We start from the raw sequence: 26,652 nt of genomic DNA on the forward strand, positions 1-26,652 counted from the left end.
GGCAGGCCTGCCCCAGTACCCATGCGCTGTTCGTTCGTGGGCGGGCCCATCGCTGGCCCCTCCCCCGGCGCGGGCACGTCGGCGCGCGGGTGGGTGTGACGCAGTTGCCCATGGTAACCCCGGGCCGCGCCGAGGATGGTGAGCGGGGCGGGGGCAGCGGGGCCGGGCCCGGGGCCGCCGGGGCGGGCTGAGGGCTGAGGGACGGGACCAGCGCGGACGGGGCCGCCTGAGGCCGCGGATGATCCCCCCGCGGAGCGTGGGGTGGTGGGGGCCGGAGGGTCTGTCGGGCCCGGCCGGGCTCGTGGCAGGCACGGGCAGGCCTTGGGCCATGAGAGGGGGGCCGAGGCGATGGAACCACGGGGAGCGAGCCAGGCTCTGCTTGGTGCTGTCGGGCAGTAGGGTAACAGGCAACGGCAGAAACTGATGCGCAGGAAATTCCACCCGAATACGAGAAAGAACTTTGCCGGGCGGCTAACCACACACTGGAAGAGTGTGCTCAGAGTTTGTGGAGTCTCCCTCAGTGGAGATATTCCAGAACCATCTGGACACGATCCTGTGCCATGTGCTCAAGGATGACCCTGCCTGGGCGGGAGCTTGGAGCAGATGATGGATTGTGGTCCCTTGCAGCCTGACCCATCCTGTGACTGTGTGACACCGGCCTGGGGTCTGAGTGCCCACCTGGGGTGTCCAGTCAGGTATGGGGTCCTGGGGCTGCGCAGGTTCAGGCACCCATACAAAGGAATGAGGACAGAGCAAGTTTGGGGCATCCAGCCATGAAAGATCCTGGCTGGGGTTGAGGCCCTGGACATTGGGAAGAATTTCTTCACAGAAAGAGTGATTGGACATTGTGAAGGACTGGCCAGGGAGGTGGTATAGTCACCATCCCTGGAGGTGTTTAGGGAAAGATTGGAGAGATTGTACATGGCACTTGGTGCCACGCTCTAGTAAGTGTTTGGTCATAGGTTGGACTTGATCTCAGAGGTCTTTTCCAGTCTAATTGATTTTGTGATTCTGTGAATCAGGTCTAGACAGTGGCTGGGAGGTTCAAGGATGCTATGGGGGGCTCTTTGTTGGGATGGAATCATCATGCCTGGAGTTGATTCAGTCAAGGTGTGAAAGGTGTGATGGAGGGGTGGGTGCTTGGGAGGGCTGGGGACCAGGATGGCAGTGACCTGAGGAGGGAAGGAGCTATGGAAGAGCCTGGCAAGGATGGAAGGCAGTGCTCAAAGATTGCCTGTGAAGAGTCTGGGACTCTAAAGGTGCACCAGACAACCTAGCCAAGGTGGGAGGAGGCAACCCTGGGACTTGGATCCTGTCTATAGAAATTGAGGGAGCTAGAAGAGAGCTTGCTGAGATGGAAGGGTTGGTTTTTGATACACAGCCTGAGAAGGGGCTGTGTACCAATCATGGCAGAGAGAGACTGGATGAAGGGGTTAGGTGTCCAGAGATGTCCAGGACAGAGTGCTCAGGGGCTGAAAGAAAACTGCCAGTTGGGTGGGATGGACAGTCTGGTGAGTCAGTGGAAAACCCAGTCAGTGTTTGGCTGGCTAGGATAGTTTGCTGGGATGTTGTGTGCTCTGGAGTTTTTTGCCATGGGCTGGCAAGATGAGGGACAGTTTGGGTTCAAAAGAAGAAATAAGAATAAACTGTGGGAAAGACTGGAAGTGGAGTTTTGATGTTGATGAGAGAAAGAAAGATCCCAGGGAGAAAAGAAGTGTTGGAAAAGAGAAATAAATTGTATGAGAGGTACTAGCAGGGATTGAAGGGAAAAACTGTGTCTCTTGGGTGGAGGGCAATGCTGGGAGACGGGTGAGGTGTGTAGTGCAGTCTAAATTGAGGTTGGAGGAAGGTTGGATGATGGACCAGGGTCATCCAGGTGCTGGAAACAATTTGAGTTTAGATGCCAAAATAGCTGGGGTGGGACAAGTGGGATGCTGGCAAAGTACAGTGAGGACTAGAAGGAGGGGTTGGAACTATGGCTGAGGGGTGGTGACAGAGAGCTGCTGTGGATGTAGATCCATTCATGAGTATGCTGCATGAAGAGAGAACACAAGCAGAAGGCAGTAGCAATGGGGAAGGAGCTTTCCCAAGGGTAAAGCCTTATTTTGTCCAGGAGCCCTCTGGACATAAGTTGGATTCGTGCAAGTAGAGGGATTCATGCATGGAAGGAGGTGTAAGCAAGAGCACCAAAGGCAGCTTCTTATCTCCACTGGGTTAATTCTGGCTGCATCCCTACCTGCTGGGTCACAGAGAAGAAGACTGAGATAAAGCCTGTGGGATCTGCTCTATTTCAGATGAGTTGGTGATAGGGAATGTCACACCAGGCACCAAAGCCATCACAGGGTGGACATCTGCTGTAAAGATGAGGGCAGCTGCCTCCAGCAGTGCAGTGCTTTGTGGGACACATTTGGCTTGCAGCTGCCAGATCTGCTCTTCTGCCTTATGATGTCCTGATAAGCTGCTGTAGTCTGGGATCTGGCTGCTCTTATCCAGGCATTTGTGTACGGAGAGGGTGACTGGGTGTTCGCCAGCGTTCGTGTTATTTGATACAACATTTTACTGCCTCTTTGTCTATTTTCCACTTCTTGGAGTTGTTTTTTGAATTATAGCCTCTCAGGCAGGGTGGGTGGCACTTTGGGGTGCCTGGTGGGCTGGGTGGACTGGACAGAGGACTGGAGAGCAATGCACTATATCTCTAGATTCTCAACATTCACTAAAACAGAATAATCATTTATGGTAGAAACTCTGAAACAGCAGCAAATACATCCAAAGCAGCTATGGCAGCCTGGGGGTATGGGTCAGTAGTCAGAAATCATCCAGACAGCTTGATGTAACAATTTACTGGTTGTCATCTGAGCCATGGTAGCTGCCTGTGAGCACGTTCCTGCCATGTCCCGCTGGCACTGGGAAGCGCTAAAACTCCCCTCAACGACTGCTTGCTCCAACTCCAGTGCTAAGAGGGTTAATGCTGAGGTTTAAATTATTTCAGTGGTCATCCGAGTGAGTAAGTACAGAGGGGCAGTGTCTTCTTCTGCAGAGCATACGAGGATTTCTCACAGCTGTGGGGCAGGGGTGGTGGAAGGTCATAGTTGGAGCATGGAGGGAAGGATGAGCCATAAAACTGCAAAGCATGAGAGATGTGTAGAGCTGAAAGTCTTTGGCACCGTTAAGCAGCATCTGCAGTGGGCGCATGGCAAGGGCGAAGGGAGGCTGCTACATGAAAGGATATGCTGCTTTCCAAAGTTTAGGAAATGCTGTGTGAAGCAGAGCTTGTGGCTTCCTCATCACAGTAATGCTTCCTACTGTCACTGAAATAACAATCTTTACCAAGAGACGTGGTATATTAGTGATAGATGCTGGGGCCAGTGGATCACCAGTGTTTTTCTAAAACCATTGATTGAAGATGACATCATTGTGTCAAAACCGGATTTGTCAAAGTGTGGCCCTGTTTTATAGTTAAGGAAACTGAGTCACAGAGTGCCTAGCTGACATAAGGCACATCTGGTGAAAAGGATAAAATAACAGCATAGCTAAATGCATAGTCAGGCATCTTTCTCCTGCTCCTGAGCTCATGTTTCTAGAAAAACCATCATGTATGTCTTGCCTGCTCTAGGACTACCTCATACTTAGAAATTCTTTATTTTGTCCCTTGTTCCTTGGCAGTAAGGCTCTATTTAAAACGGCCCCATTAAAAATGCTTTCAAGTATTATAAGTGTCTCACTACTTTAGTTTTCAGTACAGTTCAATGTCCTGACTTCTAGTTTATTTTACTGATTGCTGCGAGGTTGATATGAGAAATCACCTGCAGATAGGAGAGTATACCAGTCACTGGCCAAAACTTTGAAGTTCTGAAACCAGACAGACACTGCTGACATTGTCCAGTGCTGGGCATTGGCTCTTCTCTGCACAGGGCAAAATACTTCTTTCGAACCTGCTGAAACCAGAGGAGTTTGGTTTTAATTATGAAAAGAGGATTCATGCTGGTATTGGTTTATGTATCAAACTGGAAAGTGCTGTGTGACCTCTTTGACAGAAAACTACATTAGTAGGTTTGAGCTGGAAAAACTCTGTAGGTGACTCGACTCCATTAAATTTTGGATTTCAATGCAGGAAAGAAAGTCTGCATTGAATGACACCATATGGTGGAGACATGCAGCAAGCAAATGATTTTTTGGGAGTTTTGCCAGAGTAAGAAGTATTGAATAAACTGAGCTCAATAGATTAATTTACTTCGGTTGTATTTTGAAAAAGACTGGATGATTTTATGACCATTAGTGACATTTGCAGTTCTGCAGCCGAAGATAAAGGTAATCAGACGTCATTCTTCAGGGCACCAGCTAATCAGTGCAGTTGTCAGGAAGGACTCCCCTCCTCCAGCTCTGTGTGTGCAGGATTGCACCCTGGATGACAAATGTAGCCTCATATATCCACTGTGCAAGGCAAGATATTTGGCTCAGCTAAGCCCCTCGTCCTTCCCTGTGTCAGCTCCTCCTGTGTGACTTTCTGAAATCATCATGTGTACCCTCTATCTTTAATTTACACTTTAAAAATGGTGAACTGCTACCATATTGCTTAATAGAAAGCAAATAAATAAATTGGTGCCCAGAGCTGTGCTAGGTGCTGTGCCAGCTCCCATGGTGCTCCCATGCCATGGAAATATGGTCTGTCTGGGGTGAGAGATAATCAACTGATACGAATAAGTAGAATCCAAGACAGGTTTGAACTTGACATATTTGCTGCCTAAACCTCATCAAGGATTGTAGGTGTGGCAGAGAAGGAATTAGCAGAAGAATCATGGGCTGGTTTTATGGATATTTTGTGAAGTTTCTCCCACGGTTGTAGGAAAGTCACAGAAGTTTGAGAATGGAGCTCAGCAGTGCTGGGGAGTTGTCATCTTGATGGCAAATGTGCTTGGCTGAGATGAGTCTTGAGGATAAAGTGACTTGTGGTTGCAGTAATGGGGAAGAGGGGATCTCTGCAGGGGTATAGAGATGGGGAAGATGTGGTTGTAATGGCAGGCTGAGCTGCTGAGCTTTGTGGCTCTATTGCATCTTGGTGAAGTGAATTGATTCTACCTAAATGTCCACATCTAGTAGATAAGCAATTGGTGGTGTCTGAGGGTGGCTTTATTTTAAATTCATTATCTGAGCTTTGTGGCTAATAAAGTTAAACAAAATACATTTACTTCTCTTTCCTAATAAGAATCAACTGTGCTTTGCAGCAGCTTGTGGGCCACGCTTTTTATCCATGCTCCGTGTATCCAGCCCTCAGTACAAGGGAGAATTGTTCTTTCCATTATGGCTTTATATTGCCAATCTGATACAATATTTAAACAGATTATCTCAATGCTCTGTTTGTCCCAAACCAATTTTTGCTTTGGCCTGTAAAGTGAATCTTCCTTTCAGTGGCTTCTGTGGTACAGGATGTAGTTACATGCATCAGCTAGTTCAAGAGACCCATATACAGCATGAATAAACCCACAAAACCCTTAGCTAGGACTATAAATGTCACTGTATTTTTATATATGTAGGATTTTTTTTTTTGAGAGAGAGAATAGGATTACTGCATGCAGCTATAATTGAAAGTCCTTTGATAATTTGGTGGGTATTTTAAACCTAGCAATGATATACTTTCATAAAACCGCACATCCCTGTTTTCTGAAGGATGTTAATAAGATGGTTAGTTTTGCTTTCATGCTCAATGTGTTTATGAGTGCTCTTACCCATTTAGTTGCATCTTCGAATTTAATGCCCCACTCTGATTTCATAGTAATTGTCAGGAGTCTCTTTTTCTTTATTGTATGTCCCCGCTCACTGTCTGGAAAATACAGTCTCCTCATTGCTGACCCCATCAGTCTGTCTCCTCACGGTGCTTGTAAAGAAAACCCTCTCCACCAAGGACAAAGATGTTTTTAAACAAGCCAATCTGATATGAGACATAGTTTGCTTAACCCAGAGGTGACCAAGAAGCGGGTGCTGGCTGACTGTGCCCAGCCTTGAGTTGCTCTGTCTGGTTGCCCTTCTCCAAAGGCTGCACACGCTGCCATGCTGTGCTGTTCATTATCTGAGCAGCATCTGCAGTTCCCTTCTCTGTTACAGATGCCGCAGTCTGCTTAGTTTTGTGCAGCTGACACGCTGCCCTTACACTCCTGTGAGGCGTCTCTGCAGCTCCTCAGCCAGCTCACATCTACCCTGGCCTGCTCAAGACTTGTCCTGCTTCTCACCATGGACACTCCAGTGAGCAAGTGCCACTGGCCTGGCTGCTATGCAGGCATCCTGGGAATCCTCCCTTCTCCCTACTGGCTAAGTCTCAGCATGAAACATTTCTTACCTGCCCTGCTTCAAAAATCTGCTCCTCCTCTGTTGCTTTTGTGCATCCCCTTTGCAGCAGATCTTCCCATCTCATGGCTTTCTACCTGACAAATCCCATCAATAACAAGGCATTGCTTTCTGACTCTCCTCAGCCCCTTAGTTTCAGCATTGTGTTTGCCAGCAGAGGAGTGCTTGTCCATCAGTGTGTGTGCAACAGGGGCTGCTTGTCCCACATTGTGGTGGCATGCAGCAGGGAACTCTGCTGAGTTATTTTTTCCAGTCTACTAAGCTGTCAGGAAATGCCTTCTGTCTTTCTAGCCAGTGTGCTCCCAAGATCAATTAAAAAAAATTAAAAAGAAAAAAATGAGAAATGCATGTGGACTTGGCTTTCTTTAGTTTTAAATCTTTACTAACTGCAGGGAGACTGTTGGATTCACATTTTAAATACTATTTACAAAGTAGTAACAGTCATGGGAACCAATACTATTATTTGGCTCTTGATTTAAGTTGCATATACAGACCATGCTGGCAGCTACTGAAATAAAGTCCACTTCTCTATGTTGCCTTGCTTGTCTTCCAGCCTTTTAAATCAGCTTACTTTATACCTTAGAGAATACTTTTATTTCTATATATATCTTCTCTTCTATTGGCTACCCCTGATAATCCTGTGATCAGCCATGCAGCAGTGTCACTTGAGTAGAATATGGAACGATGCTGATCGTTTTCTCATAGGCTGTCATACTAGCCCAGAAATAGCATCCATCTACAATGGGAGAAGCTCTATTAACATTTACAACTGTTCCTCTTCCCGACCCTTGAGAATTGCTCCGTGGTAGATAAGCAATACTTTGTAATACATTTCCTTGCGCTCAGTATTTTGGAGTTGAATTCTGAAATATAAAGGCACCTAATCCTGATCTGCTCTGGGATACACTGCTCTGCTCTTAGCAAGTGGAGCTGTGAATAGGATTAGCATTTCAACAGCTTCTTTTTTTAACTGTGAGCAATAAACTAAAATAATAGGGCCTGATTCAGAGCTCTCCAAAGTCGGCAGTAGTGCTTTGGCTGATGTACATTGGCTTTGGGTCAGGCCCATAAGAATGGGAAAATCAGTGTTTCCCTAGAAAGGAAGGAGAATGTGTGAATTTTAGAGTTCCTGCTCCTGTGGAGTCTGTCCACACTGAGTTGAAATCCACAGATTTACAAGCCAACAAACACAACTGTAAATTTGACGGCAGGTGAAAAGAAAATGTGTTGCTAGTCATGCAGTTAAAACTTGTGCTTTTTAATGATGTCAAGGGCACTTAGGACATGCATATAAACAAGTAACCACTAGAGGTATTTTTGCTGCTGTTCCTTTTCTCTTTCCTCAGACGTGTGGAAGCGCAGACCATCATCAGGGCAGAACATGGGTTGGGCACTGTGGCCAGGGAGATGAGCTGTTGGGCTGGCAGGGCTTGCAGTCACTGGCTGCACTGAACACAGCCCTTCAAATTCATTAGCCATGGGCCCATGGGTGAGAGCCAGCTGTGAGCATCTGGCCCTCAGGGCCCTGCACGTGGTGTTACAGGCCTGTACATTTCAACTAAAAGCTGTTTGGGGATTTACTGTGCCTGTGCCGGTGCCTGTACTGAGCAGGCATAGCACCCTCTACCAAGCAGAGCCCATTTCTAATTCACAGCTCTTGAACAGGGCCTGGATTCCCAGTTTTTTACCTGCCTATCACCTATGAAATAGGTGATACTTGAGCCTGCTTACTGGGCAGTAAGATTGCAGTTTTGCTGTTGCTTGCACAAGCTCTGAATTTCTGAACCTCAGCTTTCCACAGGGCTTTTTAAAAGCACAGGCAACAGTGGCAATCCTGCAGCTTTCTACACATACTTTTCAAACCCAGTTTTACCAAGTTCCTTCTCTCCTCCCTGTTTCTTACACATCACACATGTTTTTTGAGCTGTAGCTGGTAATTTCACAGAAACCCATTAAATTACTCTGAAATCGAAAACGCTTGCAGGGGTGGATCAGATGTCACATGCATTTGAATCTCCGAGCGTTACTAAAAGCTTCAGCATCACGACCTGTGGTGCTGAGTCCTTCCCAAAGCACTCCCACCTGGGAGCAGGGAGGTGAGCAGTCAGAAGCAGCATTTGCAGAATGGCTGAGGTTGGGAGTGGGCAGAAGGACACTGCTGGAGACAGGGGATGTGTTGCAGTGGTGACAGTTGGACTGCAACGTGCAGCTCTTTATCCTGAGGACAAGTTTCTGATTGCCACGATCTGGAGGGGATTGGGAGCAACCTTCAAGGCTCAAATAGTCCTTGGCTCTCAGCAGGAATGTTTAGAGGGTTTAGTTCCTCATAGCAACAAAGCACTTCAAGACATTTAACTGATTACACCCTTGCAGGTCGACAAGAAGCATTTTCTCCATTTTGCTGTTGGGAGAACAAAAAGGCTTGAGATGTGGGCCCCATGGGCTCAGGTTTCTGCTGATATTTGAACTTTCTTCCTGGCTCTTGGTTTTAGTGGGCTTCAACAAGGGAATTGTCTGGGAGAGATGGAACAGGAATGCTGAGGTCTTCAGAAGGGGCTGTAGGTGTTTCCTGGATTTTCTCAGGCAAATTACTAGCAAGAGCACCTTTGTCCACAGGCAGGGTGTCAGTGTGGTGTGTGCTTCTTGGGCTCTGAGGAGGAGTCCCTGACACGCAGGGGCTGCAGAGTAGTGTGGCAGCGTGCCAAAGACACTGAGGCATTCCTGGTGTCACAGCCTGCTCCTGTGCCCTTGGCTGCAACTGTCCCTCTCCTGTGGGGTGGGCTGGGCAGTGAGAGGCAGGTGGTAGCAGGGTGATTTGCATCTCTTGGTTATGTACCAGGATCCAGAATATTTTTCCAGCCATTTTAGAGAGGTGCTGGTCTCTGACTGGTGGCACTGACAAAAGCTTGGGTGTGCTGCTATAAGGTGCATGTTTGTAAATGAGCTGACCTGCATATTCTGTTTCCTAATCCTGAGTGATACTGTCAGCTCAGAGAGCTGAGCCTGGGTAATGACTGGAATCCACTGTGCTTTTCTTAGTGAGGATGTGTGGTAATCTGAGGTAGTTGTTAAGTGCTACATCCTGAGAATCAGAACTGCACATGCCCCATGGGTTCAGCGTGTTTTAGACAGATAAACAGGGTTTGAGATGACCAGGGTAGTTACTGTGAAAACCAGTGTCAGGTACATTGTAACCTGTAGTTACCTAGGAGGAAGATCAAATTAATGGGGTTTTCCCTCTGATAAAAGTAATGAAGAGCTTGCAAGGATCTGCACAGGGTATGCATAGGCACTGTCTCCCTGGCACAGGGAATGCCAAACAGCTGTGTGACAAGAGCAGTGCAGCCAGCAGGGCACCCCACTGCGTGACATTTGTGCTGTCTGAGACCTTGCTGTTGGTACTCTGAGATGGAAGAAAATAGGGGCAAAGGGAGGAGTAGGAAATGAAATTGGAGTAAGGACTGCAGAAAGGTATTTAGGGTGTCTTGGGAGCCACCACCAGACAGAATCCATTTCAAGGGAGGAGGGTATAACATTGTGGGGGACGAGAGTTGGGGTGGGGAAATAACAGCTATGGTCTCTCTTGTGCATTTAGGGTTTACTGTCAATCTTGCGCAAACTAAAAAGCACCCCAGACCAGGAGGTGAGAATCCTCCTCTTGGGACTGGATAATGCAGGCAAGACCACACTCTTGAAACAGCTGGCATCAGAGGACATCAGCCACATCACCCCAACACAGGTGAGGAAGGCCTTTCCTTCTTGAGGCAGTTACTGTGGTCCCACCTGCCACGTTATACAAAGTGCTCATGATTCTAAAAGGGGGAGCAACTGGAGCCTGGTGCACCATCATTAAGTTTCTGTCTTTTCTGCCTAAGAGGAGGTTTTCTGAAGGAGCCAGAGAGCTTCAGGCCACATTGGTCAGGTAGTGCAAAAGTGGATGAGTGCTGTGGAGTTCTGAAAAAGGCTTTTGCATGGATGAGACTTGTTCCTGTTGTTCTTGCCAAACAGGGGACATGTAGAGTGGATGCTGCAGCACTGGACGAACCCTTGTCTGTTCACCCAACCAGCTCCAAGGGTTCTGCATATACCAGTGCTCCTCTCTAATGTTTCTCGTGCCCTTTTGTTGAGCTTTGGGATTGGAGGAGAGGGATGGCTCCCATCAGAAGCACTGCAGCATTGCTCCAGAGGAGGTTGCTAGAGAGCTATGGGATATGCTTCCCCCCACCCTGTAGCTGCCTCCCAAAGCTCCCAGCCCTGGCACCCTACTTCCAAGCCTTGGTCCCCTGGGTGGTGTGGCAGCGCGTTGCCAGCCCACACCACATCCTGTTTTTCTACTTGAATGCACTTTCAGTTGGTGCTCTAATTGATGAAATGGACCCTTCAGACGTGCAGCTGTTGCTCTTTTAAGCCCAGCATTAGCTGTGTCGTGTCGAATTGAGCTGAGACCTCTGGCTTCATATTAGTTGTGACTGTCTACTCAGCTTTCACAAGCTCAATCTTGCTTCTCACAGTGCCCTTGTTTTCTCCTTATCTGCAGCTCTCCCACCTCTTCCTGCACCCACCCTGCTGTGCTCTCTAAGGGCACTAACTGCATCATATGTCTCCATAGGCATGACAGCATCAACCCTTGACCCAAGAGCACTGACAAACTGATGGTTTAGCGGCTGCTTTTGCTGGTGCCTGTCCCACAGCTGATGCATCTTTGTGGCTGCCCAGCCCATCTCAATGCACATTGCAGGCATGGGATATATAAGGTGTTAATGTCTGGCTACAAATATGCTCCAGCCATTCAGGTTTATGCGCTCTATGTGGCTTTGTTTCTGCTCTTTACAGGGCTTCAACATCAAAAGTGTACAGTCTCAAGGCTTCAAACTGAACGTATGGGACATAGGCGGACAGAGGAAGATCAGACCATACTGGAGGAACTATTTTGAAAACACTGATATCCTTGTGAGTATTGGCTGCAGCTGAATGCTGTGTTCATGCAATGGCTTTCCAAGGTCTCAGCCAGAAATTCAGAAACAAGTAATGTAATATCCCAGCCCTCAGCAACACCATTGCCATTGTAACAGGAGTTATTCTGAGCTAAATGGCAAGATTGGTTGAGTGCAGTAAGAAAAATACAGTTATGTTTGCAGAAATCATTCAGTTGCATGTTTTTACTTTCACAGGATGGTGCTGTTTATAGCCAGTTCCTTTCCTCTCATCTCAGTCTCTTTCAAATGAAAGAACATTAATAACATGTACTTTACCCATCTATAGCTCCTTTCACTGGAGACTCTGAAGGCCTGTCATGGGCATTAGTGACTTAAACATCATGTGTAGAGGTAGGTCAGTATGGTGCCCTTGTTTTATAGGTAGGGAAACTGAGGCATAAGAATTAAATGCTCTGTCTGGCATCAGATAGGAAAGCTTCTGAGTGAGGGACACAGAGAGACTCCTTGTCTTTTCTTTTTCTCCTTTAATCGTAAGGCTGTCTTTTAATGGTTTCGACAACTTAGCTGTACTTACCTTACAATTAGCTACAGATGACCACAATTACATTTACAGTGCAGGACCTTTGTTTTTCCATGCCAGAGCACATTGCCCTTGGACCCTTCAGGTGCTGTCTTGGCTAGTTTCAAAGATCACCTCTAGCATGCAGCCACATATGCCAGAGTGAAGGCAGACTGGGGGCTGCAGGCCTCTCTCTGCCCCAAGCACTCTTGCCTGTGGGAAGAGAGAAAAACCAAGGTCTGCAGGCTCCCATGGGACAGTAGGAAGCTCTCTCAGAAGGACACCATTCCTCCCTCCCATCACACACATACTTAGTAATGTGTCAGAAGCTTTAGTGCACTTGCACGGAAGAATCAGTGCAACTAGGAATAGGACTCTGTTCACCAAGGCTTGTGTCCAGTTGCTGAAAGGCCTGGCTGTGCCTGCAGGCTTAGAAAACATTGTCCAAATGAAGCTGTTACTTAAATGGGACTAATAAACCCTTGACACTCTCTTTTGCCAATCTTCATTTTTGAGCCTTAATTTGGAATCTAAAGTTCAAGGACAGCCACCACTGCATAAACCCAGCTGATTGCTTTTGCAAAAAGGAACTGTGAGATTTTTCATGGGGTATGATTTGGGTTTGAGAAACGAGCAGGACACACACTGTGCTCCTCTGTGGCTGTTGAGGACAGAGATGGTGTGGCTGTGAGGTGACTGTGCCCACTGAGCCCAGGCTCTAGCGCTGTGGGTGGTGGGGAGGCAGTAAGTATGCAGATCAAGGTCAGCCCTGCAAAGCAGCAGCGTTGGGATCTCTGCCTGCTGTGGCAGGTGCTCAGGATGCAGAGGCTGTGCAACCACAAAACAGTATCTGGAAGACTCTGCTGGCAAAGACAATAAACTACAGTGGCCTGTTGCCTTCCACCCTTCCTAGTGTGTGCTGCATGGGAGGTGCAGAAATAAAGGTGTATTTGAAGACTGAAGGAGATGAAAGGAGTTGTTTTCCCTGCCCCTCTCTCACCCCAGTTAAAGCAATGTACAGAAAAAAAACCTCTTCATATGACTAAGAAAATGGGTGGATAGAAGCAGAATCCGTTTGGGGGAAGCAGCAGTGTGAATTCAGAGAAATAGCTGGTGCACCGAAGGACTTGAGTTCCCCTAGCTGCACTTCATGCTGACACCCAGTCCCAAACTGGGAGATGTTGGCATGTTGGGGCAGTGCTTTGCTATTTCCATACACACCAAAACTGGGATCAGTGTATGCTGATGGCTTGCTCTGTCTTCTGCCAGTCCTTACCCCTGTTTTAGCCAGTAATTTTACCCTCTGACAAACCTGGTGCAGATTGTGCATTTATAAATTGAGCCAATTTATCCCTCATGCTATTTCTTCATCTAGCCCCACCACTTGCAATTTCTGCCCAACCCATTTATTCCAGGCTGTGTTTTGGCTTGTTTCTTAAAGGAGGTACCCAGCTTTACAGGAATTTCTTTCTCAAATCTCCATTCTCCAGCATGGTGTTCCAATTGGTAAACTATGTTACCAAGCCCCACAGGCAAAAACAGGCTCTTGTGTGGCCTTGGCCATAAAAAGAGGTTGGACATGAGATACACTACAGTTCCCAGGACCCCCTGCTTCTCTGTTCTCCTAAACTGCATTGCATAAAACAGAAAGGACCCTCTAAAGAGTATTAAAAAGCAGGAAGTAATTACGAATTCAAATCCATGCAGGTGCCTTTGAATGAGAGCTTGGTCTTGCATCACACACCTGTGATATTTGGAAGCTTAACGCAGGCAAATAAGGTGTGGATATCTGGCTGATTGCATATTCAGACAGGCACCTGCAGCTATTTGGCACAGTGCTTGCTGGTTTGGAAGTAGGCACTCGGCACATACTTTGCTTTCTCTGTGCTGTGCTTTTGTGGCTTTTGCCCCAAGCACTGTTGTATCTAGTTCTCATCTTGCAAAACAGCTCCCTAGTGAGGAATGAGCGGTGCAGGAGAAAGCCTGGCTGGATGGGACCCAGAGCCATTCCTTCCCAGCTAGAGAAGCACCGCAATATGGAAGGTGCTGCCTTTCAGTTCACAAGCAGCGCTCGACCATTGCATTCACGTGTTGTGGACTTCCCCAGAGATGTCCAGAGGGAGGACAGATGACAGTCCAGTCTCGCCCCAGAACACAACTGCCAGCCCTGCAGCTTCTTCCTTTCTTTTGCTCTGTGCTTCCTACCCTACATGGGATGCATAGGGGTGGATGCTTGGTAGGGGCGGGGAGGCCGTGTGTAGCTGATGCAGTATTGGTGCACGTGCCTGGGATCACATTGCAGGGAGAGGCCCGTGTGTCATGCCCACGGGCTGGTCCCCATCACGTGGCAGCTGGTGCATGCTCTGCTGACGCATCCCCACGCAGCTGCGTCCAGCCCTGCCCGTGTCCCCCAGCCCCTGTCAGTGCACATCAGCCCCCAAGTGATCTGCACTGCGGCTGGGAGGTTGCTGGGTTACCTCCTCAGGCCTCGCATACAGATTTTCCTGCTGCGTGTTTGGTCCCATTTCAAACAACTCAAATGCTGCTCATTAAGAGAAAGCCTATAGTTTAATAGATATTGCTGCTAGAGATCTTCCCTCCTCCTACTATTTGATCGAAATTATCCTAGAAGCATGGAGTCTTATGCTGAGACTGCCTGCAAGGATGCCATTTATCTTGATGGCAGGGTGCTGTGCTCATCTATTCCCTGAAAACCAGGCTGACACTTGCTCCCTGTAAGCCACCAAAGAGCATGCAGATGACATGCTAGCAGCTTCAATCACTACTGATGGGGAATGGCAGCAACTGGAAGCAAAATGCTCAGTGTTTGTCACCAGTCCCATCCCTGTCTGCTATCCCAGCATCCTTCTTCAAAAACCTTCACATATCAAGCAATGAAAAAGGGATACCAGTCTATTCTTGCCTGCATGTTGTACTGAGGTTTCCCGTTTTTTTAGATGGCAACTGAAGATGGAGTCTTGCAGGCTGAATCCAGCCTTCATACCCAACCACCTTCTCCAAGAGGCTACAGTAGGATTGCCTGATGGAGACAAACTCAATGTCCCCAACACATTCATGTGTCCCCTGAGTGCCATTGTGTGCCTTGGTGGCTTATTGAGGAGGTGATGCTAGAGGGCAGCACGGCACAGTCACACCAGGCCAGTGTTTGTATACTTTGCCGGGGTGAAAGGCCATGTCTGGCTCCCCAGGTTTTGCCCTCCTATGCTCAGCTTCAGCTTGTAACAATAAGTTTGAAACAATACCAGCAATCTCCCGCTCTCTTCAGATAATATATGCTGTGGTGATGGTGACAGCATCCCAGTACTTCTGCCAGCTCCTTTCTCATTCTACCCACATGGTTGTCCACTCCTCTGGCATTAAAAGAGGTGGTTCCTCTCCTTTCAGAACATCATGAAGTTTTGTCAACATTTGCTGCAAATAATAGCAAGGATCTTTGTGCCCAAAAGTGTAAACTCACTTAAGCACATGCTGCTGTGGAAGAGTGTCTTCTGGGAAGAGTAACTTTTCCTGTCATTTCTTTTTTCAGATCTATGTCATTGACAGTGCAGATAGGAAGAGGTTTGAAGAAACAGGTCAGGTAAGTTACTTAAGCCCAGCTTCCTTTGAAGTAACTCAGTACTTCTGAGTGCCCCTTGCTCACAAAAGTTAGGAAGAAGATTTTGTTGTTTATGAAGGAAATTTGCATTTCAAGAGACTTGCCTTTCAACATCAATACAGATTATTTTGGTAGATGTGAAACAAGGAAAATAGGTAGCCTAATTCTGTTTAAATAGAACAGTGTTCATTAAAGTTATACAATAATAGCAAATGGAGCCTAATACTGAAAGCACAAACTTCTCTAAGTCCTTTAAACCTTGCCAAACCAAGACCCTGAGGGACCCTGAGGGATCCTATTTTCTTATATACGAAGCTGAAATGGAAATCATATTGACTTGATTGTCTTTTGGATGTAATTGTAAAAAAGCTAAGAACTATCTAACTAATACTGCCAGAAAATAAGATTTCTGTTTTACAAAATTCTGATGGTTTGTAACATTTTTTGTTTTAGGTTGGAACAAAAATAGGACTTAAACTTCATTGTATAAAATTCTGAATGTGACAGTGTCCCAAAATAGCTAGCAATAGATTTACCCCACAGAAATCATTCTGCCTGATTTGAAGGATATACTTGATCTTTTGCCTCTCAAGTCTCATGGACATACCCCAACAGCAGAACTGTTGGTTGTTCTAGGGATGGGGGAATCTTTCCCCTGCTGGAGCTATTTCATTTTATATCAGTAATTAAATATTCATTGGGCAAAAGAGATGGAAAGGAAGCAGCAGCTTAGATCACTTGCCTGAGTCAGGCGGAGCCAACCTAAACCCCTCCTCATATTTCCGCAAACACTTTTGGTTTCAATAAATCAGCCGTGTCAGATGAAAGACCTATTTTGTTGAAAATTTCCCAGCCAGTTCTGTTTATAACTCCATCCTCTCATCCTGGCTTCCAAACCAAACAATCCTTTTGGGGGGGATGGAGTTGTCTTTCCACTGCAGTTTAGCATCTCCCCGACTACACTTGTTTAATCCAGAAGTTTCTATTCAGTGGATAAAAGATGTTAGAATGTTATCTGAGAGCATGAGACCTTTCCAGCTAAATAAGGAGGCCACAAAAATCTCCTATACTCATCTGTCTGCAATGCCAGCAGTCCCTACAGGTTCATGTTCTGCTGAGTTTGTCATATGTTCCCATAGGGAAGAGACTTGAGACTGAGTGCCGGTTTCACATGAGACCATTGCACAACCTACCAGCAGTCTGACATGAAGTATTTCTGCCACCATTGATCCACTGCAGATTCAGATTTGAGCTATTAAAAAAATCTTTTTGAGTCAACCAATTTTGAATGAACAAACCCTTTTTTAAGATGCCATCCAATGTGTGCTGTGCATGTGGAGCCAAAATTCAACTATTAAGGCTCATCGAGCTTGTCTTCAGCTAATCAATGCCTTTAAAATTATCAACACTTTCCTGTGGGAGGGAGATTTCCATTTTGCAGGGGGAGGTAGGGGTTGGGAAGTCCTCTCCTATTTAAATTGTAGTGACTAAAACTTTGAACAACCCCTTGAAACTCATGATGAGCAAAGATACCAGGGCCAGTGTCAATGGTTGCTCAGGTACAAGTCAGGTCAGTCAGGCAATAATTTAAGACAGATTCCTCATACTGCCAATTTACTTGTTGTTTTTTGCTGTTTCATCAGTTTTGGTCTCCTGGGATCAGAGACTGGTGAAACACAGAGTCGTAGCCTTTAAGGCAACTGCTAATTTCAGACCAAAATTAAGATTTTTCTAACCTGCAATTGGAAGAAATAGCTTTTGAACCTTGGGCAGAGATGATTGTATACATTTTTGCTCTCTTATAATAAGATCTAGGTTTCACTGGAACACACTCTTCTAGCATTTGCCCTAAATATATTTCTAATTAGAGACAAGCATTGGTGGTTGAAAATTTTCTTCCCTTCCCTCTCACCATCTTCCCCCCACCCCACTCCCTTGTAAATGATACAGGAGCTGGCTGAGCTTTTGGATGAAGAAAAGCTTAGTGGAGTGCCTGTGCTCATATTCGCTAACAAGCAGGATTTGCTGACGGCTGCCCCTGCTTCGGAGATTGCCGAGGGACTGAACCTGCACACAATCCGGGACAGAGTCTGGCAGATCCAGTCTTGTTCAGCTCTTTCAGGAGAGGGAGTACAGGTGAGGCTCTGCAGAAGGCTTGCTGTGCCAGCAGGCCATCTGTAAGAGATTGCTGATCTGCAGGGTGGGGCTGGACCAGCCTCACCGATGAGGGTCAGCACAGCCAAAGCCTTGCAGTGCAAAATGCGGGGGGTGCGTGTCTTGGGTCCTGTGCAAAGGGAAGGGAGAGCTGGGGGCTCTGGGGCTCTCTCCATCCCTGGTAAAGGGGAGAGCGATTCCCTCCCCACCCAGGAGCCCTTAGCTGGCCCAGATGAAGACATTGATTTCTTTTAAAGAGACTGCCGTCAGGTTAATCATTCTCACAAAACAAATTGTCTTTTACTATTAACCCTTTGACTGGTACGAGTGTGAACTCTAGAAATCTGATTTACCTTTGCTACTGATGTCATTTGGCATTTTACTAAACCCAGGCACTAGGGAGAAAAACTGATCAATTTTTCTGATCCAGAGAAATGCTAGAGTTGCACATGGAGCAACAACCACTTCTAATGTCAGCATGTGGGGCAGCAAAAACACACCGAGGGGCCTGCACTGTGTCCCTGTGCTGAACTGTAATAGTTGTGTCTTGGGCTCCTGTGCTGTAGTCAGTTCCTGCAGTATAGTAGTTCTTTGTAATGTAAATGGGACCTAGGTTTGTTTATTTCACTCTTAGGTTTTCCTGAATTAATGAGGTATTTGCAGAGCTCGAAATCTGAGTACTCCCTTCACTGATATTTAAAGAAACAGAATGGTGAAGACATTTATCTTCACTGCAGTTTCAGTAAAACCTTATTTGCAGATGCTACAGAGCAGTTCAGAATAGTGAGATCTCAAGCTGAGTATGAAGAATCACAGAAGCAGCCCTCATGCTGAGTGGGCAGTAAAATGGCAGATGAAATTCAGTGTTGACAAGTGCAAAATAATGCACATGAGAAACAACAATCCTAATTATACGACGATGGACTCAAAATTAGCTGCCATTACTCCGGAGGAGAGCCTTGGGAACAGAACTCATCAAAGGCCAGAGAGGAAAATTCAAACACTGGACAATTACAAGAAAGCGAAGAAGAAACATCTTTTCTAGCAGGTTAAAGTCATTGTGAGCCCATACCTTGAGTATGACCTCAAATTCTGTCTCTGCCACATTTAAAAAGGTTTTAGGAGTAATAGTAGAATCATAAAGTCCAACAAAAAATTAGGTAGAAGGGTCTTCAGAAGATCTTCAGACCAACTTTATGTTTAAAGCAGGGATAGCTGTGAGTCTAGAGGAGGTTGCTGAAAGTCTTGTCCAGTCAAGTTATATCTAAGCATGTAAATTCCATATCCTCTCTAGGTAACCTCTTCCAGGCTCTTAACTTCCCTAATCAGAAAAAAAATACACTCCACATATCTGCTTAGAATTAGGAGAGATTTGAGGATCCTCTGTCAGGAATGATCAGCAGCACAGAGTGGCACCTGTATACAGGGATAATAAATAAATTAGGACTAGTAGTTTGTAAGAGAGAGGACAGAGAGTGGGAACATCTTCAGGATTTATAAAATAAGGTATAAAAATGTCAGATAGACTGTATGCTATTTTTACACTGCTAGAGGAAGAGTGTTCCTAATGAAATAATCAGAAAATGGTTTAAAAGAAATAAAAATAAGTACTTTTTGCAAGTGGCATAATTAAATTCTGGATCTCATTGGCACAGGATGTTGGGGAGACCAAAGGTATCAGAAAAAAAAACAGTATCAGAAAAATACTTAAATGAATTTCTGATGAAGGGATGTGCAGGCAATCACTGACCAGTAAGGTCTGGAGGCAGCTTTTGACTGAGGAACAGCTTGGGCCACGCACTGGGAGCAAAGAACAGAGTAAGGCAGATTCTGTTCCTACATGGTCTTTCCCCTGGCATCCAGAAAGAGGATGCTGGCCTGGACAAACCATTGGTCTGACCCAGTACAGCAGTTCTGATTTTAAATTCTCAACCTGATTTTTAGACCTGAATGTAGTAGGTGGGTTCTCTACAGGGCCTGTAGTTATCTAAGCTACAAATTCAGCTATGTTGTAGCCAGTGTTGTAAAGGGCTTCAGCTCTAATCTCGGCTCTGAAATTTCCAGTCCAAAGAAATCTGACCAGGAAAACGAGGCTGCAGTTGACAGGGTTTCAGGCAAACATAGGTTGCCTTCTTACCCCTTCAGGCCCTTCTCTAGGTTATGGAAGTCTAAGGGATTTCTCCAGCTGCAAAGAGGCAGTAAAGAGACAGATGAAATTCAGAGGTGTGTGTTGGATGTGGGAAAAGTAAATGATACAAAGTGTCACTTTCTGTTCTTGAGCTTTGAAAGGTGCTTCCTTCTCAGGCAGATTTGTGGGCTCTCTGGAGTGGGCTGCACACTTCTCCACTGACAGCACCTTCTTACTGTGCCTCCCTCCCTGTACATCCCTAATCATCCAGTACTGCAAATACTCAGTCCAATACCCTCTGCCAGGGAAATGAAATCTGCTTCTGCATTCACTTCCAGAAAGTAGAAGACCAGAACTAAATAAAAGTATTTGCAGGCCTATGTATTTTGTTCATCATGCTTATCTAGACAAATTAGTTTAGATGCAGGCCAGATAACATCCCACTTTGTTATAGTCAGTCTCATTGCCCTAAATACTGCAGCTTATTCCATAAATGATTATTGCAGAAAAGTCAGGAAAGTCGCAAACTCTCTATAGCTTCTAGAAGAAGAGCCCCTACTTTTCTCTTCAGCCATAACCTCAGCTCTGTCAAATCAGACAGCAAGAATGTCAAGCACTCCCTTTGCTTGCAAATGGAACAAAATATTTGAGGAGATGGCTTTTAAACTAAACCCAGATCAGCCTAGGAAAAAGCTGTGTCTTCAGTCCTGGGATGTGAAGGAAAGGTCAAACTTTAGGAGAATCAAAAAACTTGTTTAAAGAGTGAGATTAGGAAAGATGTTTTTGAGGATTGTGGTACACCAGGGCCACAGGTACCAGAGGCTCAGAACAGGAGCTCTCCATATGTGGTTAAATCTCAGGTCATTGCTTTAAGGACTTTGTTGAGAAATGACAATGAGTGGCAGCAAAATAAATGGAGTTGGGGAAGCATCAGGTGTTCAGAATGAAAGCCAAGGAACGAGCAGGTGATGGAATGGATTAGCTGGAGTAGAATTGGAGACATTGCTGATGGATCTTGCAAGGAAGAGTGGTGGCATATCTTGTACTGAGCACATGCAGGAACAGAGTTCATATGGGAAGATGTTTGTGATAGCTTGAAAGAAGAGCAATGAGCAAAGATAAATAATGCTGATACATGAAGGAGAAATAGTTTGAAGGTCATTTAATTAGTTTAACAGCTAGCACCATCGTGTATAGAACTGGGTAGTTAAGACTGGGGATTTCAAGGTTAATGAGATTAGATTATGGTTAATAGAATGATATAAATTTAGAGAATTTAACTATTATTTGAAATGAGTTATTTAATAAAATGTTAATTAAGGGGGGAATCCATATAGTCATCTTCTCTTTTAAAATTAACCATTAGGGACTCTGGAAAAGAGGCCTAGCAGTGTCCTGAGCAGGCTCAGAAGAGAGGTGACTGGGTTAACTGGAAACTCCATGTAGTGTCTCTGGATGCCAGCTGGCAGCCCCTGTTATGCCAGCTGAAGACTTCATTACCTCCTGACTGGAACTGTGGGCAGCATTTGTCTTGTTAATCAGACTTCATGGTGCCATCGAGGCTTTTTCAAGCAAAATGTCTTCTTAGGTCTGTTCTTACCCTCAGCCCCAGTTAAAAAGCAGGAAAGCCTTTTCTCCTTGCCACAGCCATCTGGGCTCTTCTTCTGGAATGGGGTACTGACCAGCCTACACTGAGACCTCAGCAAATGAGGGAGGTGATTACTAATGACAGCAGAGGAACATAAGGGAACTATTGCCTCACAGTGACTCTGGTGCCATGTAGGCTCTCTTGGGGTATTTGTGACCAGGTCTCAAATTGTAGCCCTTGGTGTGCAAAAGCTGTGTACATTCCACCCTGGCCAGCCAGGGTTGGTGTGAAAGCAAACAGAACCCTTCTGCTTTCCTGCCTCCTCTCTTGCTGAGGTGTTATTTAGGGGCCAGGGTGTGATATTAAATATGACTCAAGGCTTGGGACTGATGTGTGCTCTGTAGCTTGTTTCTTGTCTGAAGCAAGATTCTCCAATCAAGGCAGCCGGAGTTCAGCCTGCCCTGAGGAACTGTCCTCCAGAATGATGATGCAGTGTATTGTGTCCAGAGTCTCCCAAACATAATGACCCTCTGGAGACCATTAAAAGGCAGTGAAACTGAGAGTAGCCACTAAACTTTTCCAATTTATGCCAGAGCCCATCTGGCCCAAAGGATTGTGGGGAAGGCTGAGCCTCTCTCTCTTCCCTGGCTGTTTCAACCTAGTTGAGAATGAAGCCCAAGACCTAAGTTATGTCTGTGCTGCAATTCAACACTTTCATAAGGGCAAGATTCAGAGCAAGACCATCCCTGGTGGATACCACATACCAATGAGGTATCTGCAGAGCTTAGGTTTATAGTCTTAGCAAGGAAAGGCTGGATGGGGATCTCCCACATCTTAACAAGGTTCTGGAGGTATTTGTAAATATGATTTAAAACCAGTTTTGATGACTGCAGCTCTCCTGGAGCAGGCAGAGCCTGTGAATGTTGAGGAAAAGCAACCACGTTTCCAGATTACAAGGCAGTGTCTTCTGATTTTTAAGTAGGGTAAGGAGAGAGTCTACAGGGATACAAGGTCTCAGAGGACAAGAAAATAAGCTTTCACCCAGGCAAAGCCCAATGGATAATGTACTGGCAGGAGCCTGTAAGAGCCAGCCTGTATGATCACTAGAGGTGCAAGGAAATGACAGATAATGAAGGCACAGTCCTGGCTGTGCAGAGGGAGAAGAAAGTGACAGTTAAAATAACGCATACCAAAAATGCTAGAGATTGAGAATTTTGCACTTGCCTGACCCAATTTGTTATGGCAGACAGAGGATTACATGAAAGGATTAAGCTTTTCTGTCCTTAAGGTCACATTAGGGGTCACAAGTTTGTGGCCTTGCCTGATCCCGGGCTTGCAGGGGAGCAGAAATCACGAGGCTTTTTATGGGGTGGAAGGGACTTGTTCGCTGTGTTTGAAGTCAGATTACTCCACTCCCATAGCCACAAAGCTGATAATGCAGAGAATAAGCAAGCAGTGGGCTAATCTTAAGCAGGACTTTTTATTTCTCCCAGGGAAGGCTCTACCAGTACTTTCCCAAAGGGCCTTGGAGTACAACTCCCTTGGCACAATAGCAGATGGGACTGCAACAAGGCGGGGTTGTGTGAGCAGCATTTCTCTGCAAGGAGTGTTATCCTCTTCCCTGGGATTCTCTCTCTTTGCTTTGGTAAAGTTTACTAGCTGCTTGTTAAGGAGCTAAGAGAGGCAAAGCTGAAAGATCTGAAATCTTTCCCTGGCTAAGTTTTCCCAGGGTTGACTTGAGGCTGGAATACTAATATTGTATCCGCCTCAGTCCTCAGAGTACCTGCCAATGTTTCTGTGTCTCAACAAAGCAGCACAAGGACATCTATCAAGATCTAAATGTTACTGTAGGGATTATACTTTCTTCACAGAACCATCTTTTAAACATGCAGATATAGGGACAGAGTGTGCAGGGACAAAGGATGACAACAGTTGACTCCTTGAGGACTTGACTCTTTCAAGCACTGTTTCCTGCTTCCCATGTGCCTTTCCCATAGCAGCTCTTTGTGTTTGTAGCAGCTTCCCTGGATTTCTTTATCTCACCAATGCTCTGTCCTGCTTCACACCATAGGTAGAAAAACTGCAAATGTACCTTTTAGGTTTTTTTGCTTTCCATTGCATTTGGTATTCTCCAAAGCATCTGGGGACACTGCAGAACAACACCTCCCCTCAAAAAAAAAGTTGCACCAGAAGCTGCAGACGTAGCTGAGGAAGGCATCTCACATACACCTTTCTGATACAGCTGAACATGTTAATTTTCCCTTTATCACTGTCAGGCAGGGGGATATTTACAATTAAATGTGATTTTTCCTGTCAATTAACTCATGCCAGAAGAGAGTTTTTAAAATCTATTTCTGCTTTAAAAGTTTGGTGACCTACTTACGTATTTCAAGCGTGTTTGGAGTTCACCTTTCCTCTTGCATTTTGCTATGTCATTCTCTTGCCCTCGTTAAATGCTTCATGCAGCCAGGCTCCCAGCCATGGTAAATCCCATCATAAACTCTGCTTTATGACCCTCGCTGCGCTGGTGCTGCAGTGGTCTGCCTTTCTCCTTGCCCAGCTCCCCAGTGGCAGCAGGCAGTGTTTTAATCACTGTGAATTCAGGTTGTGGTCAGATTAGGTAGAAGATAGGATGCGTGTTTGTTGTTTTGCAGTGATGTATTGTTTCTGGGATTACTGTGCTGAATAGCAGAGGGTGTCAGCTGATATTTATTACTTTAAGCTGTCTCAGCTGTTCTGGTTCAGCAAATAAACCTACATTCAAAATGAATGAGGAGCTCTGCTTGCCTTGTATGCCATGATGTGTGCAAATGTGATTATTGCTTCCAAGGCAGGGGAAGCTGAAATCATTGTGGGAGCATTTTTAGTTATTTATTTATTTTTACTCTTTGCAGGCAATCATGCAGATTTCTAAAGCACACAATCAAGTCAAAGGCTTGACACCTCTCCTTCCAGCCCCATTGTTAAGCCCTGGCATTCCTCATGCAGGGAATCACTCGCTCCCTCTCTCTCTAAAGTGATAAGCTTTAAACCATGCTATTGATTGCTTAAGGCATTACATGTTTTACACCTAGGTTATCAGTGTTATTGAAAGGGGAAGACACAAAGCTACCGGGCCTTAAAATGAATCTACCTCTCATCTTTTCCCATTTGCTCAGAGGATTTCAGACAATTTGTTTTACACTGATCTCTGCTGGGGAGATAAATAAATGAAACTGGAGACACCAACCCTCCCCAAGGTTAGAGTTAGAAGTGTTATTAGTGTAGGGCCTCATGTGCACCCCAGCACAAACTGGGCTCACTTATTCTTTATTTAACACAGCAACAAGGGCTGATTTCAAAAGTTGCTGCTCCCCTTCAGATAAGAAGTGTCACATAGCGCAGTTATCAAGGTGAATTGGTATTTTCAAGTGAGAACCTCTCTGCTTCTGATTAAGCCCTGAGGACTCCCTCTCTTCTCTCTTAACTCTTTAGCTCCCCTCTGACATGGCCACCACCTTTGTGGCTGAGGGACAGCATAGAAGCACAGCAGTGAGTGTCAGCTCACCCAAAGGGCCTGCTGTACTCTGCCTTGGGCTGCCTGTCCTTGGAGAAGCCGAGGTCCTTGGCAGCCTTTTGGCAGTCAGGGAACAAGGGAATAGGAAATCAGCAACACTGCTACCGTAGGGCTACCAGTGATGTTTGCCCAAAAGCTCTGACCTTTCTTAGGGTCTAACTAAGGTTGTTGTGGTAATGATAGAAAAATGACCACTGAACATAATACAGTGAAATCCCTCCACTCTGAACTCTGAGGTGATTCTTGCCTGACTTCCACACAAAGATGTGCTGCTCCTCTCTCATCCCCAAAACCCTACCTTTTGCCTTCAGCCTCCCTATCTGCAGAGATACCTTGTAGACAGGACAGAGGTAAGGGATTTGATGGCACAAAAATATGAGGAGACTGTGCATCTTTCACTCCATTGGGCACGTCTCCTAACAGATAAGTGACAGGAGCAGATGAAGCTTTGGCTTTCAATAGCATATCCCATTCTGGGATCTCAGCAATAAACTCACAAATCGGGTATTCACAGCACAACTGTTGCCATCCTGCTTGCACTGGCCAGAGAGGTCACCCACACATTTTTACAGAGATACCTTAAGGAGTATATCAGCCTCTTAAAACAGGACCACATAGCTTCTCACTGAACCCCTGTGGGATCACTGAGGGCCCATTTTCTGTGGGGGCCCTGAGGAACAGGGAGCAGGGTCCAGGTCTGGTTGTTGCAGTGACTTTCATGGATCTGGATTTCAAGGCTTGCAGATGAACAGAGAATTAGACTTGTTTTCTTAACAGGGGGCTGACTGTACAACAAGCAGTCTCCTAAAATCCAGTCTCAAAGATAAGATGACTTTGTCCAAGATTACACAAATCATCTGTAGCCAAACCTGGAACAGGGCCTTCATCTGCTACTGACGTACCTTGACTGCAAAGTGATCCTTCCTCGTAGGACCTACACATAGTGATGTGATGAGATGATGGTACTTTTTTATGGTCAGATGAAAGATTTAATAACCTCTGTGTGACAACATCTACCAAGCAAGGAAGCACTTATTTTTTTTAACCCACAGTGGTTTTGGGGACAGAAGGGCAGGCAGGGGGTCAGTGAGGAGGCAGAACATGATGCTTGCAGAATGGTGGAGGGGTGGGCTTGGGGGATTCCTCCTCCTGTCGCTTGACTAATGTTACCTTTCTCTGTCTGAAGGACGGCATGAACTGGGTGTGCAAAAATGTCAGTACTAAGAAGAAGTAAAGCGTTCTGAGCTGCATGGAAATGGAGGAGCGGTGGAAGCAGAATTCTAGCCTGAAAACACTAATTTGCTGCTTTCTGACCAAATGTTTTTCCATCTGTGCACAGCTACAGCTGTTAAAAGAAAAAAAAAAAGAGAGAAAAAAGGGAGCAACATTGGTTTAAACCTACTGCTGGATTTGGAACTTGACCTGCTCTTTAGTATAATTTTTTTTATCCCAATAAAGGAATTACATATTTCTTCCCTATGCATAAGTAGTATTAAATGTCTGATTAGCAAGCAAGTTTGTAAGCAGAAGCAGGACTGATTCAGTGTGGAGCAGAGGGAGTGGTGAGTTACTGTAGTGGCTTAGATGCATAGGAGCTGCCCTAATAGGCGCGGTTGCTGAGGACACGCTCGGCATCAGTCACAGCTTCCCCTCAGTGACAGATAAAATGCAGTTGTGTTACCAATTGTGGGTAGTTTCTTAAAATAAAGCTGCTAAGGAGTCATTTGTGTAAAAAGGGTAGAAGACTTCCACATATTCCTATAGCCATAAAAGAG

General features: G+C 45.8%; 1 protein-coding gene across 1 annotated transcript; it reads left to right on the top strand.

Annotated features, from left to right (window-relative positions):
- The first annotated feature begins 2 nt into the window (after positions 1 to 2).
- Positions 3 to 26,356, top strand: ARL3 (ARF like GTPase 3). Its single transcript, XM_054637650.2, has 6 exons — positions 3 to 138; positions 9,935 to 10,078; positions 11,173 to 11,289; positions 15,383 to 15,433; positions 17,402 to 17,587; positions 26,064 to 26,356. Exons 1-6 carry the CDS (start codon positions 136 to 138, stop codon positions 26,109 to 26,111), a joined length of 549 nt encoding a protein of 182 aa, XP_054493625.1. The 5' UTR covers positions 3 to 135; the 3' UTR covers positions 26,112 to 26,356.
- Positions 26,357 to 26,652: the final 296 nt, after the last annotated feature.

The sequence above is a fragment of the Agelaius phoeniceus genome, chromosome 9 (assembly GCF_051311805.1).
Source record: "Agelaius phoeniceus isolate bAgePho1 chromosome 9, bAgePho1.hap1, whole genome shotgun sequence".
In the NCBI taxonomy this organism is placed as follows: domain Eukaryota; kingdom Metazoa; phylum Chordata; class Aves; order Passeriformes; family Icteridae; genus Agelaius; species Agelaius phoeniceus.